The 14,704-nt window shown below is 33.5% G+C and overlaps 1 protein-coding gene across 1 annotated transcript; it reads right to left on the minus strand.

Moving 5' to 3' along the window:
- Positions 1 to 8,596: 8,596 nt before the first annotated feature.
- On the minus strand, positions 8,597 to 13,220 carry LOC142974167 (serine protease inhibitor 3/4-like). Its single transcript, XM_076116331.1, has 8 exons — positions 13,045 to 13,220; positions 12,502 to 12,645; positions 11,920 to 12,123; positions 11,519 to 11,617; positions 11,079 to 11,213; positions 10,494 to 10,706; positions 9,866 to 10,022; positions 8,597 to 9,474 (listed from the first exon to the last, which is right to left on the minus strand). The coding sequence occupies exons 1-8, from the start codon at positions 13,153 to 13,155 to the stop codon at positions 9,311 to 9,313; spliced, it is 1,227 nt and encodes a 408-aa protein (XP_075972446.1). The 5' UTR covers positions 13,156 to 13,220; the 3' UTR covers positions 8,597 to 9,310.
- Positions 13,221 to 14,704: the final 1,484 nt, after the last annotated feature.

Here is a 14,704-nt window from a genome sequence, read left to right on the forward strand (position 1 = left end):
GACCGTCTTAAGACTCTGATAGGTACAAGTTATAAGTCAAAGCGGGCGACTAAAGTTCTATACTTATCATTTTCAATAGATTTTTGACGTTATTATTTTGGTAGGTTGTGTTGTTTATTATATTAATCCCAGCGTGACCGGTTTTATTTTTTGCATTATTGATTATTACCGTTGAAATTAGTGGCTGGGTATCATATTTGAGTCAAAGAAGAACTATGAATACAAGAATCTACTTTAGACAATAATACAACTTTGACTTTTCGAAACTCAATAACATTCGTCGCTTTGATAGACATCGCAGGTTCGGTTTTTGTTCTAAATCCTATAGGTCCTATTGTGGCCGCACAACACATAGATACATACAACGTTTAAAAAATACATCAAATCGAAATTTACAAATTAAAGCTCAACAACAATATTTGTGTTCGCGGAGTAGTCTTTAGTAAACTAAACTTCCTGTTCAACTTTTAGTCATCAGCTTCTACCTTCCACCATACTATCTCCGAGTAGATACATGGGGAGCTCCCTATTGCCATCATTATGGAAACTCATCTCTCGATATAGGGAATTGATAACTGAATCGTTACGGTCGACAGAAGCGAACCTAGTTATAGGACAATTTAAAAAGAAACTCTTTTGTTCCTTTAAAAACTATTCGTGAGGAAAGTTGTGGGTTTATGGTTCGCTTGTTGTAGGAAAATGGACTGTTTGATACATTTAGGTAGCAGAATAAATTGTATAAAGTGCTTTTTGTATAGGTTTAAAAGAAATATGACTATTGTTAGACATGATTCTACAAGATATCTGATTTGTTAGACCAAGTGCTTATTATGAGGAGGTATAAAAAGAGTGTATTCTATCTTTTTCTTACAATAAAAAATCCATTTAAACATTGGTAAATCTGGCTGGATCTTGTCTCCAAAAACAAAATATGAATGCTCTTTAGCCGTTACAATGTTCATTATAGACACGATTTAATTCTCAATTGAAATATCATTTTCAAATCGACAAAATTAAATTAGTCGTTCTAAATTGCTATAAGGTCAGTTGCAAACAGTAGTAATTAATGAAATCTGATATTCTGCATCTATCGCAATATGTTAGCTACGTAAAGCGATTTTGTTGTCAATAGACCTGTGCAAATATTGGTATATCTACGAAATTCATTTGCAGGTCATCTTTGGTTCCTAGAACTAGCTTTGAGCTAACAGTATGTTGGTCATGATTCGAGAATATTTCGCGAAAATTGAACTGTTTCATGTAAATCCGATAGAGGCAAAGGGATGATCGTTATTGTGGACATATTGATAGTTTAACTAGGATTAATTTGTAGGTTAATGCATTATCATAGAAAGATATCGTCAAGCTAGCGACTCGTACTGCTTAGTAAGAGTTTTTTTAATACAGTCAGATTAAAAAACTCTTTTTCTAGCTTTTATTTTTAGGACAGTCACCAATTACCAGTAGGTTCATCAGTATGTTTTCTTTCCTAGGGCACAATTTGCAGTTACAGCAATTTATTTTTGGGAAGACCGTTACTTCAGTATTTTTCAAATTTAAAGCTAAAATCATCACCAATTACCATTTTTATTCTCAATTCATTAAATTTCACCCCTTCACCAGTCAAATGGAAGCCTAATAACTAAATAAAATATCCTGTCTGTAGAGAAGCGTGTGGGCAATCAGAAAACCCTTGTAATAAGTGTAGTGACGCGTATAATGGTCCGGTGACGTAGTGAGCGGGGACTTAGGGGACCCTACACGGGTCAGCGGAAGACCCATGTGAAAAAATTAAAGGGCACACCCATGACGGTTGATTTTTTAACGTAAGCACTTTTTTAGTTGGGGCTATTGTTTTTAATTTAATTTAGATAGAAGGGTGAATGTTATGAGTCAGTGGGATGGCTTTATAGTAGGAGGAGGAACAGATCAGTAGTTTTTTATATGCTGTGTGTGTTTTTAGTGAGAAAATTCTGTACTTACCGATCCTGTGAGGTCGTAACGGTTGTTACAAATTCAAACTTGGCTACCTAATTTCTTCTGTTTACAGGGGTTAGTCTAGTCTAATGATAATTTTACCTATCTATTGATTGTGTTCTATTATCTTTGTAAATACATATTTCTGACGGTAGTCGTTCTCAAAATGCTTGCACAGGTTTTCATAGCATTAGTATTCACTCGCAATTTAAGGTTTTTATTATTCCGGTAAACATTGAAAATATCGTTTTTCATGTTTTTTTTGTATTGTTATTAAAAACTTTTAAAGATATTTCCCTCTGTGCCCAATTGTCCAGTACTGCGCAAAAGTTAACTTTGTTAAGTCGTTACTCAGTTATTCAGGCCAGTTCGTAGGAACGAATAAATGAACGAAATCCAATGAACTGCTGTTATTGTTATAGCGTATTGTTAACTTTTAAAATGTTATATTTTTTACTTTTATTGATTAAGTTCGATAGCATTTACGTAGTACTGGAGCATATTAACCTCACTTTGTTTTTCCAGCAATTTTTAATTGATATTTTTTTCGATATCACATCAGTTTTATTTATGATGGTAAAACATTATGAACTTTTTACAGTTGCCCTATCAAAATAGTAATTTCAATGCTTTTGTATTCATTTATGTTCGTGCTACACCATTAGTCTAGAAAAAAAATAACTGTTGTTTAACCCTAGTTATTGTCAATTGAAATTGCCTTTAAATTAACTGTGTAGCTTGAAGAAATACATCAAAATATATATACATTTCTAAAGTTACAGAAAAAGAAGTACAATGTCTCGGAAATTAGGACTAACTATTCTTATGGACTAAAATACTACGATATTTTTTAAAGAATGAAAAATTTCATCTTAATTTGTTTTCGTTTCAAATAAACTCCCATAACATTCCCGTCACCTGTTCTACAAGGTATTCCACAAAAGATGGCCACAGTGTTAGCAAACACCAACTATGCAGACGGCTGGCTTCATGCACTCGATTTAATTAATGCCGATTTACTAGTTAGTCAGTGTTTCAGTACGTAGTGCGAATGCGGTTGAAAGTTTCACGAGCGTTTTGGGTATTTTTAAACTAATAGATTTGGGTACTGATTAAAGGAAATACGCATTGATAATATGGTAGATTTATATGTGTCATGTTCTCTGATTTAAAATACTTTCTACTTGTTTTTTTAAAGCTCTTTAATTTTTTTCGTTTTAATTCTTTGTAGTAATGCATTAAATATTGCTTTTTATTAATCTGATTGTGAAGATGACTCTTACTTCTCGGGTTTATAGAAAAATAGTAAATGGTGTGGAGAGTTGACATCTTAAAGTAATAAAGAAAATCGTCGTGAATTAATGAATATTTAAACCACTGTACCTATGTACTCTTTAATAATTCTTTAAAGTACACAATAAGATATGGTCGTAGGCCACATACGTATTTCTGTGCAGATTACCCAAGCTAGCGAACACAAAACAAGCCGCTATAAATATAAAAAAACAAATATGATTGGCAAAATTCCACACCGCTGAAAACTTCCAAAACTGGAGCATATTTTGATCATAAAGCGATGACGGTAGTGCACTCAAAACTCGTACTAATACATTCTAAATCCACTTTAGTAGATTAGTTGAAACGCTCAATGAAAGTATACTCAACAAATATGAGAGTATGAGAGCCATGCTACGCGATAAAAGTTACTAATCCGCGGCCGGCCGACAAGATTCGATTAACGTTCGGAATTTCGTACAAACTCCACTTTTCAAAGTTTAGTTTGTGGTTATTGGTTTGTATTAATACGTGGATTTGTTGGTTTTTATTTGAGAAATTAGAGATCATGGCAGGTTAGTTCTCGCTAGAGAGTTCTGAATTTTAGTTTTATATATTTTTTGCTGTATCACCTGACTCCTCTTTTTCATGCGGGAGGAGGTTTTTGCCCAGCAGTGGGACAGTTATGACTTATGGGTTAAAAAAAGTTGTATTGACGCTGATAGCAAGTAAGAGTGGGTAAATAATCAGTAGGTTAAGTAACCTATGCCAAGGACTATCCAAGGATAGGTGACCACTAAGGGGTACTGATAATGTGCCCGTTTCTTAGAGGGCATTTTAAAAGTCAATCCTAGTTATTCTGTCGTAACTGTCATCGAAATAACAGTCATTTTGCCCATGCCAATATTGTCAAAAGCTATTTCGCTGCTGGAACCTCTTTGACACTAGTTTAACTTATACGATACAAAGTAAAAAATTGGTTATTGGCCTTCCCTTGTATTTAAAATATATGTTTTAGTCATATCAATATTACCAATTACTATATTCTCTTTGTTTTTGGGTAAAAATCCTTTGGGTGCACTTTGAAACTAGTTTAATTTCTACGATAAATACTAATAAATAGCTTTTTTGTACATTTAACTAAAGATAACTACAGTATATTTCTACTACACATAACAATATTATCCCGTATCAGGTTGAGGTGTAAACTTAATAAATGATCGGAGGCAGGTTAACGTGATTACTTAAGATAATTAATTAATGCGACGTGTTATAAATGTACTCTTGTACGTGTTGATACCCGGGGGTCATCGCGTATTCAGATCGTAGTGGAACTTTATATTATGTTGGATAATATTATGATATTTGAAGATAGGAAAAAACGGGAATAAAATTATTATGTTTTATGGATATAAAAAGTGATAGGTTCTTATAATTCCGTGATTCATTGCAGCCAAGCATGGCTCTTGGGTACCTTAAGGTACAGGTAGAGGTGTACAAAACACAACTTCATATCGTGTCGTCATGTTAGTTTATTGTAGTAGAAGGCTATTAAATCAGGCACATGACAAATATACTATTGAGAACACTTGAACATAAATGAAAATAAAGTATTTTGTTCGACTCAGGAATCGAATCTGTGACCTTAGATTGACCGTACACTGAGATTAGCAGTAATCGCATAATCTATCACAGAAGAAAAAGTTAATATTATACCCGGGAATAGAACCCGGTCCCACACAACCAACAAGCAACACTTAAAATATATGTAATGTAAAGAAAACTAAGTCACTTTTCAACATAATTATGTTACATACCTGAACTTTTCAATTTTTACAGTTCCGCCATAGGCCTGAAATACTACGGAGCTAACGTGTGAGAGACAGAGAGAAACATATATGACTTTGTAACGTTAGAGCGAGATGCACATATTGAACGCAATCCCGTTCCATTGCACGAGCGAATGCACCGGCTGCGTACAGTCAACAAAGAAAACAGTTAATGAATGGCAAAAGTTTGTGTTGTACTAATTTATCGTAAAACTTTGTGTACTTACTTAAAATTATTGTTTTTTCTTTCATTTTTAATGTTTTATGCTTGTTTATGCATTTTTTAATTGTTTTGTTCTTTGTGCTTTCTTAATGATGATAGTAGATTATCGCTACTTACTGCAGGTGGTACCATACAATTTGCTAGTTTGTTAAATAGGTATTAGGCAAATAAAATTACCTACCTACTTACTTTTGTGTGTTATATTATAAAATAGACTGATGATTGTCTCAAACAGCGAGTATTTAGGTCAATCTTAAGTCTGTTTCCTCTTAACAGATCAAAAATCATTTTGATCTCGGTTTTATTCCATAATAATGCTACCAACTCTTACTACTCTACATATTTTTTACATCAAGTGTTGCAATATAAACTCTCATTTAAATTGACTGCACTATTCTGCTGACGCTCCCAGCCCCCACGTGTGGCGTAAACGAGCCGGCCTTATAATGAATAGCCGTCGCCTGCCACCATATTTCAACGAATTAACAAATGACCCGCTGTCATTGTTCGCGCGGCGCACAATTTTTCTGCGCACCGTACCTAACGGCTTGATGTAGGTGCGGTTGGTAGCACTGTACCGTCTGCAATGTTGGTACTACTGAATTAATGTTCGGTTTATAGTGTTTATGTTGGTATGATTGAGCTGTTGTGTTGCTGTTACGAAAATTGTTTATCAATTTTTTTGCAGTTTAGTTTTGCGGTTGGCCGCTAGATGGTGATAGTGTCGCTTTCGATTAGAAGTTGCTTAAAAATCTAAGTCTGGTTTCTATATAAGTTGTTAGTGTATTTTGAAAGATTATTGTATCTTTTGTGTAAAAAATACAGCAAATTTTATATCAAAATTTTGGCATTTTCTTAACAAGAAGAAAAATGATAGCCTTAGCCTTTGATAAAAGTCTTAGTAAGGTAGTAGGTATTCAGTAAACAGTTTATTTACGCTATTTTAGCGGCTACCTAACTTTATTACAGCGTCTACTAAAAGTTAGTTTCCAAAAAATACTTCAACGGCATAAAAATGTCATATTTTAATTTAAAACTATCAAATCCTAAGTTCAATTCAACAGCCATTTAAAACAAAGCAGAAACATTGTTCATCTAATATTATTTAGCAGTTGGCACCTGAAGTTTATACAGTGTTTCGATCCGGACAAATCCGATTTCCCGGTCCGGAATCCGGTTTATACCGGCTACTTCCCGTTGCGCTGTCAGATTAGGACCCAAGGCTTTCGCTAAACCAATCACTGATTTATTGACAAAGACTTCATAAGGATTAAAAGGATTCTGACAGTTCGTAGTTTGTTTTTCATTGGTTAATTGGGTCGGAGTGAGGTTATAACAATGCTAGAGTAAATAGTAGTCGAATTAGTCGTTGGTAGGGAGAGTGTTTCGGCTAGGCTTTCTAGTATTGGTAAAAGATTGATCGTGGGACAAGATATGCAAGAAAGAGAAAAATATTAATTTCTGTCCAAATTATATGTTAAATATAAAAAAGTGGTACAATAAAATCAAAATAATTAGACTTTATACACATTGTAAACCTGTTTCAATTGCTAAACAATCATAGCTGTAATTATATAAATACATTTTTAAATATTAATAAAAATAACAAGATTTTTTAATGTCACTATCCCAAGCGGAATTCTCTTTTTTGGACTCCAGAATTTAGTTAAATTATCAAAAAAAAAACTCAATCATTTCCTAGTCATTTAGTTCTATAATTATGTATTTAAAAAAGAAGGTAAGTTGGTGGTTTTCAGTGAGTGGCGTGCTTTAGTCTCTGCTTATCTTTATGAAGAAAATACTATAAACATTTTATCTTCTGTATGTTTCTAAGACTTAAACCACCATTTAATCTTCAATCAACAACATTACATTCTTGCACAATAAATTGCTTGAGATAGATGTGAATACAGCCACGTGTTCTGTCATGCATACAAAATGGACGACATTAGCATTCGTTAGGCTTTCCGTGCAAGTGTAGTTTGATGTGGGTGCATAATTATACATTTTGGAAAGTGTTTCTTATGTAAATAATATGTTATTTATTTATTTATTTATTTTAAACTTCATATACATGTGTATATAGGCGGACTTAATGCCAAAGGCATTATCTACCAGTCTACCTTAGGGTGATGCAGAGATTGAAAGAAGTAGGTGTTTAAAAAAATAAAAAATAAAGGACGTTAAGAACCAGGTTTACCAATAAATAAAAATAAGGTCATGTATGTACGTGTACTTAAATATAGATAGGTTTATACATACATAATGATTAACAAATAAGAAATATTAAATACATATATATACCCATATACATAAATAAATAATAAAATAAACTATATACTGAATTATACGATATATATATTATGAATAATAAATATACATAAATAAAAACTAAGACGAGTGTGACGATTCTGCTACTTGTTTTAACAAGAGATTCCGCACTTTGCTCTTAAACGTATGACGGTTAGTGGACATCCTGATTTCAAGAGGGAGCGCATTCCATAATAAAACCGATTGGACAGGAAAGGAAGAGTTGACAAACCCAGAAGTGTGAGATGGACATAGAAGAAGAAGATTGTTTGAGGAACGGAGGTTACGGTTGTGATTGTCGCACAGATATTGAAAGTAGGGAGTTAGGTAGGCTGGGGGAGTAGAAGAAGAGAGAAAAGAGAAGAGAGTCGTGAGTGCACGTAAGTGACGACGCTCACGAATAGGCAGCCACCTAAGTTGGGAGCGATAAGTAGATATATGATCATACTTGCGGAGGTTGAAGATGAATCGAATGCAGTTGTTAAGAAGACGGTCTAGTTTGTTATTATGTTATTTGTTTTTATGTTCATGCGTTTGATATTTTTTGATATTAATGGTAACCCCTCCCTCGCCTCGGTTCAGAGGAGACGTTAAAAAATGTTATTTTAGTGGCTAAATAACTATAGAATGTTTTTTTTATTAAATTTTCTTAATACTGTACTAAAATATGTATTCTTTAGTAGGATGGCGTTATTTTGGATTTATTTTGATGCTTTAAATCCCGGTGTTTTTATTTGTTACAAAATTAAAAATGATAAAATCTGAGTCAGAGAGCAATAATACAAAAAAACGACTCATACTTGACCAAAAAAATAAAAAAGTCACAAGTATTTTTAAAACAAAAATATGAAATTATGAAAAAAAAAACACATTATTAACCTTTGGTTTTGGTTATATATTTTTTTCTTTTACGTAAAGAGTTCAAATATATCAAGATTTTTAACCAGCTCACTCAAAAAACAAAATATATATATGTATTTTTTTTTAACATTCATCTAATAAACAATTTCATATAACTCTACAAGCACGTGTCGCCACGTGTGTCCACCCCCTAATCACGAACAAGTCGTTTAATTGCGAAGGGGTTACATTAAACGAACAGTAATTGACAATATTATTGATAATGACGGCAAATTGAATGATTGACGCGATGAAAAGGTCATTGGACAGTTGGTATTGTTTTGTTGAAAATGAAAAGGGTGGAAGTTAAGTTAGGATTAGCTTTTTATTGTCTTTTCAACTATTGTTACGAATGTGTGTAAAAGTAAATCGATTTTAATGTCTTAACAAAAAAAATATTGTTATTTATCTCGACTATTTTGAATTTCATATAAAAACAAATTTCAGATGAGGGTGAATTTTGTGACCCATAAAAATAATTAACAATATGTATGTTCAACAGTATTAGAATTTTAGAAACTATTTTTATGGTTTTTACAAGAAAATGCCACATTAAAATTTAGTAACATCACGTAATTTATAATTTACTTAATTCTTTTATAAATAGCAAATCACAACTATATTTTGACTGAGCACTGATCAATGCAACCCATTGAAACGTTTTTCATTCACAAACAATATTAGATCAGCTTAGTTTCAGATTAAGATTAATTTAAGATTAATCTCATAAAATGGCTTCTGCAACAAACTTTTACAATAATACTATAAAAATGTCCTTTTAATTCCATATTGTATACTATTTCTCAGGTCCATAAAAAGCTCCCATCATGAGCACTTGACGGTTTTCACTGTGAAAGTCAATATTGACTGTAAACAGGAACGGTCTGTCTAGGACGAAATCTTTGTACTCTCCTTTTTCTACATCTGGCCCTTGATCCATAAACGTGCCACGTTCTTCACCTAAAACAAGAAAATGGTCACTATAGGAAGACTATAAAAATATTAATGTCCTTCAAGTCTATAACACGGCGGCCAGTTTTACTGAAAAACTGTGCAAGAGTTTGTTTATAGTTATCTCATAGTTCGGTGAAACGGCTAACCGCCATGATCAGCGAGAGGTTAGGCGCAGGACTTACGGCTTTACGTGCTCTTTATGGCAGAGGTCTAGGACCACAACTTCTTAACTCAGTGCAAACACTCAAAATCTCTTGTCTGAAGCTCAGGGTAAATTTTTTGGTCCAACCCGGACTTCGAATCAAGGACGTACATCGCAGTCGTATACACTGCCGACTACAGCACAAAGGCAGCGTTATTTTTATTTATTACTTAAAAGAGTTTAAAAGATTCTCACGAAGTGAATAAATAGTCCGGTGGACGCCCATTTCATCCAATTGAAAGAACAACTTTGATTTAGCTTTGTTTAAACAATAAGGTTTATCATACAATTCTTCTCTCAGTATGGCAGATAAGTTTGGCACTGTACAGTCGAATATCCCATACAATCCCATCTGAAAATGTATAAGTACATTCATAATTGTTGAAAATAGGCTTCACATAGTCAAGCAATTTTTAGGAACAGCAGTGACTGTTGTGGGTTCAGGACGTGGTTTGAAGATACTTTAGATTGGGACCGAGTCTTTTTGTCAATAATCATAGAGGTGGGATTTAGGCTTTAAGGAGTGCACGAACACCCAGTTCTTCATTGCAAATTATTTTGGCGCCATTGGATTTGATATCTTAACTACACGGAATTTTCTACGGTCACAATCTCATGGAGGTCATTAAGTGAAGTTTTCTGTTCTTGAAAAGATGCTCAATTACTAAACACAAAGTTAACTTTCTGCCCATTCGTGCACAGTACAAAAATACATTACAAATTTTGTATTTTATACTAAACGGTGGGACGGTGACAGTTTTGTTGGAAAAGTATTGACAAAAAAAAATCTCAGTATCGAAAAAGTTCCATCAAAAAAGATTACCTGTTTTAAAAACCCTGTCCAATCCACATAGGTCTTGATATCGAACCTAGGAATCATGACCAGTCTGGTCTCAGGCGCCATTCGGCTCAAGAAAGGCCTGAAGTAGTCCGGGTCGCTGTGAGCCTTGCTGATGAGGCTCGGTAGACTGCTGGTCTGAGCCGGTAGGATGAATGTCATGGACGTTGACTCACCGCTGAGTTTTATTTGAATCGCCTTCAATAGAACAGAATATGAAAAAATAAATGAGGACTATTAAAATATAGTTTAAAAAAAGTGTCATCTGGTATTTATCATCTCACATTAAATATATATTATTATATTTCTCAAATTAAAATTATTTTAAAAACGTTAATATTTTCTATCTTAATATATTTTGAAAATTGGTTCGGAATATAATCCCTGATTAGTAACTGTTGTCTCCCACAAAAAATACTGGGATGTATTAAATTAAAAAATAAAAAATAAAAAAATTATTAAAATACTAATATTTTTTACAGATGTAAGGCTCAATTATAAAACTCATCTTTAAGAAGATATTATTATCTTAAAATTGATTACCTATATTTCAAATTCCTATTCCATTACCTGAAATTCTCCAGCATCAATATAGTAGTAAGTGCTAAATTTCTTCATCATCATAACCCTGGAGACTTTACCATTACTGTGGTGGAAATTGTAACCTTTGGTTTTCTTGATGTTAAACGGAAACTCCCAGTTTGCCTGCAAATACGTTCACTTTAATATGAGTTTTTATATGTAGGTTGGGCGATAGTATAATAATTACCGTGTCAGACAAAAGGCCTGCTTCTATCTATTTTTGTGGAATAATAATACCTCTTAATAATAACCGTAATAAAAAGTGCCAGATATATTATTATAGCAATAGGCTTGCCCCTTGTTACGTTAGATCAAGAACGTCCGTGTATTTCACTTCCGTGAATAATCACTCTGGTTATGTCTATCACCATCGTATTTAAATATATTAGCCAAGGCCATCCATCTTATCTTATCTTACCAATACTTACTTTAAAGTAAATAGCATTCACTATAACCATAGTGGTGTTTTTGTCTATATCGTCAACATCCATTACGTCCACTATTCTTCGAAATGTGGCTGTTCCAATCTGAAAGTATCCTTTCATTTAACGTATGCAAAAACAGTATAACATGGACTGAGCGAGCTGCTAATATACAAGGCAACAGCTGCTGATTAGTTAAGGAAATTAAATATACAGGTGTGATTTATGCGAGAGTAATGATGACGATTTCTGGAATTTCTCTACGATTGACATGCAATTAACTCTAAGTCTTATCGGAGATTCGAATTTTAGACATTGGTATCACTCAGTACCACTGCATCAAAACGTCAGTTATCATACTAATTTTGGAGGTTGAAGAAAATAAGAACATTTTTAATATTCCTTACAATTCGATTTATAAACTGTACAGCAGCTTTAGGATAATGAAATCCAACTTTAGCCACTCTTACTCCAAATTTACTTTCGGAATCAACAATGAAGGCAGGATCGATGTCATCTGTGTAGTTCACATAGATTGCGTTCACATATGTGAGGTCTGCTACCGCCCATTCTTGTATGCTCTTGCTTATACTTGAGTAGCAGGTGTTAAACTAAAAAATAAAAAGAAAAACTGTCATGTTACTAATGTTATAAATGCAAAAGTCGGTCTGTTATTCTTTTACGATTAAAGCGCTGTACCGATTTTTAAATCATGAATATAAAAGATTTGGGATCAAGCATAGGATTTTTTTCAACAATCAATTTTAAAGCTTTTGGAGCCTTAGTTAGTAGTGGTATTATAAATACTTTTATTCTTGCATTTTGTTGAAGTCACCGCAATTTTATTGTGTGAAGCTATTAGATAGTAGGCACTGCTTACATTTATAACAAATTAGTTGTAGCTGGTAAAAACCTCCTTTACCTCAGATCACGATCGAAATGAATTTCCTATGATCACCTAAGAAAATTATAAATATAAAACGGCTTACATCATCAATATTGTTTACACCTAACACAATCCTTAGTTCTTCCAGCGCTTCTCCATCGGCCACTGACGCTATTTTACAGAGAGGGAAGCGCATCATCAGCGCTGATGACACCGTGTTCTGGTTGGACATTAGTTTTAGCAGCTCCTAGAAGAAGAAACAGTTTTGAATCCATATATTGAGCAAATAAGTCGTTATGAACAGGGATTTGATAATAATTGTCTTTAGTGCTTTGCTGCAAAGGGATTCATGTTGAAATGAATATAGTTCTGGTTACCATAACACGTGTTTTTAAATGAAATCACCGTAACAAATTTGAACATAAAGCCTTAGGCATTGAATTATCTTCGTTTTTATTTTTAGGTGTATTTTAATTTGTGAGTTGCTTCCTAAATAATTGGGGAAAGGTAAATTATGGCAACTCAGACAATTAGTTAATTTAATCACCAAAGTCTAATTTCTTAAGAGATAGGAAATCACACAACAAAGTCAAACTCAAGGTCACACTGTTTGGAACCAAAACAGAAAAAAAAGGATTTTAAATACCAGATCCATTTTATCTCGTAAATTATTGAACCTCAAATCAGCACTTGTCCTTGACACTAACAGTGAAATAAAAATAAATACATTTTGAAAATTACAAAATCCACGTAACATAACTCTTGGTATGTAATCGTTAACTGTAAATGCTATTAAAATTATTAATGCTGTTGGTTTTTATGACTTTGTACAATGATTGTACTGATTGAAGTGAGATTCAATGAATAAACGTGAGTAGAGGAAATATTGTGTAGTCGAATTCTACAGTGAAATAACAAGTTTAATGAAGGTCATTAGGTAGCTTATGCAGATTTCCTGTTACTGTTTGTGTTATGTCAAAATGATCCAGCCTTTTCCTAGGAACAAGTCTATTATATAAACTGTTATTGTCTATTCTATTGCTTTAAAGACAAAACCTGATATAATGACGATGATAGTAGATTCAGAGATGGCCTACATTACTAAGCCCGGTAAAGCTAGAGACCTAAGTAAGACCCTAATTGCATAACAAAGCAAATCATATTGAACCCGCTACCGTGCTATTCAAAGCGGGACTGTAAGCTGGTAAGAAGCGTCTAAAGGGTGGATAATGTAACCGACGCGGCGCTACTGAAGGACGGACCGCTTTGACGGCTGAATCAAATAAGTCGTCGGCGGAGAGAATAGTAATAAAATTGAACGGAGCGCCTGCCCAGATGTAGCTACGGATTTATCGCTTGCTAAACTCTGTGGTACAGTGAGTGGAAGGTGTAGCAAAAATTAATATTGTTTTTGTGTATCTTAAAATATGTGAATTCTTTTTAACGATTTTTTAATAAGAATTAATTTTAATGCTGAATTATTCAAATTTTATCTGCTATATTTCATCCATCGATTTGCAACGTTATAAATAAACTGCTATTAAATTTAAAGATACTAAAAAAAATTACACTAGGGCTATCCTTATTCCGAGAGAAACCTAGCCCAGCAGTAGAAGTTATAGCTTTTTTTTATTCTCATATAGCAATTTTGTAGGCTGCAATGAAGATATCCTATAAATTCATTGTTTCATATTTGAAATCACACTTTTTTGCCATTGCTGGCAAAAACCAAAGAAGTATATACTAAATCAAGCCTTATCTACTTGTGAATTCATCTTTATATTAAAACCTTAACAACCTTTGCAAAAGCACAAAACACTAACAAAAGATGTACCATCAAAAAAAAAGAAAATCTTCCGCAATAATATTTGTGTACCCAGTGCACTCCAGGCTCACGCCGCCGCGTCTCCGCTCGCTCGCTTACACATTCGTCGAGCTGCATCCAATATGTTTCCTAGCATATTGTCTTTAACAGCTCCATTATACCCACGATAGATTGTGGAGAAACCTCCGCTCCTTCCTTACATATTGCTCAAGGAAATCTTTATTCGCAACTGCCATGAATATTTTTTGTTTGTATATTGGGAACAGACGTAATGAAAGTTGAATGTAATCACTGCTATTGTTTTTGATGTTTGTTCATGAAAATACTGGCAGTCGCAATTTTTAATGTTTGGTTTTTGGTCTAGTGCTTTAGGAGCTATTTAAAGTGAATCAATCTACTCTTCTTTCAACTATGTTGGAGTTGGCTTCCAATTTCACCGGATGCCGCTAAATACCAGAATTTTACATCGAGCGACCGCCTG

This window comes from Anticarsia gemmatalis, chromosome 7, assembly GCF_050436995.1.
Source record: "Anticarsia gemmatalis isolate Benzon Research Colony breed Stoneville strain chromosome 7, ilAntGemm2 primary, whole genome shotgun sequence".
Classification (NCBI taxonomy): domain Eukaryota; kingdom Metazoa; phylum Arthropoda; class Insecta; order Lepidoptera; family Erebidae; genus Anticarsia; species Anticarsia gemmatalis.

Bases quoted from the DNA above. Each gene is read 5' to 3' on its own strand.
- LOC142974167 (XM_076116331.1), bottom strand. From the start codon at position 13,155: ATGTTACGTGGATTTTGTAATTTTCAAAATGTATTTATTTTTATTTCA. The intron at 12,124-12,501 runs GTAAGCCGTTTT...TTTATTTTTTAG, and splicing joins GTGTAAACAATATTGATGAT to TTTAACACCTGCTACTCAAG. The intron at 11,214-11,518 runs GTAAGTATTGGT...ACGTATTTGCAG, and splicing joins TGAATGCTATTTACTTTAAA to GCAAACTGGGAGTTTCCGTT.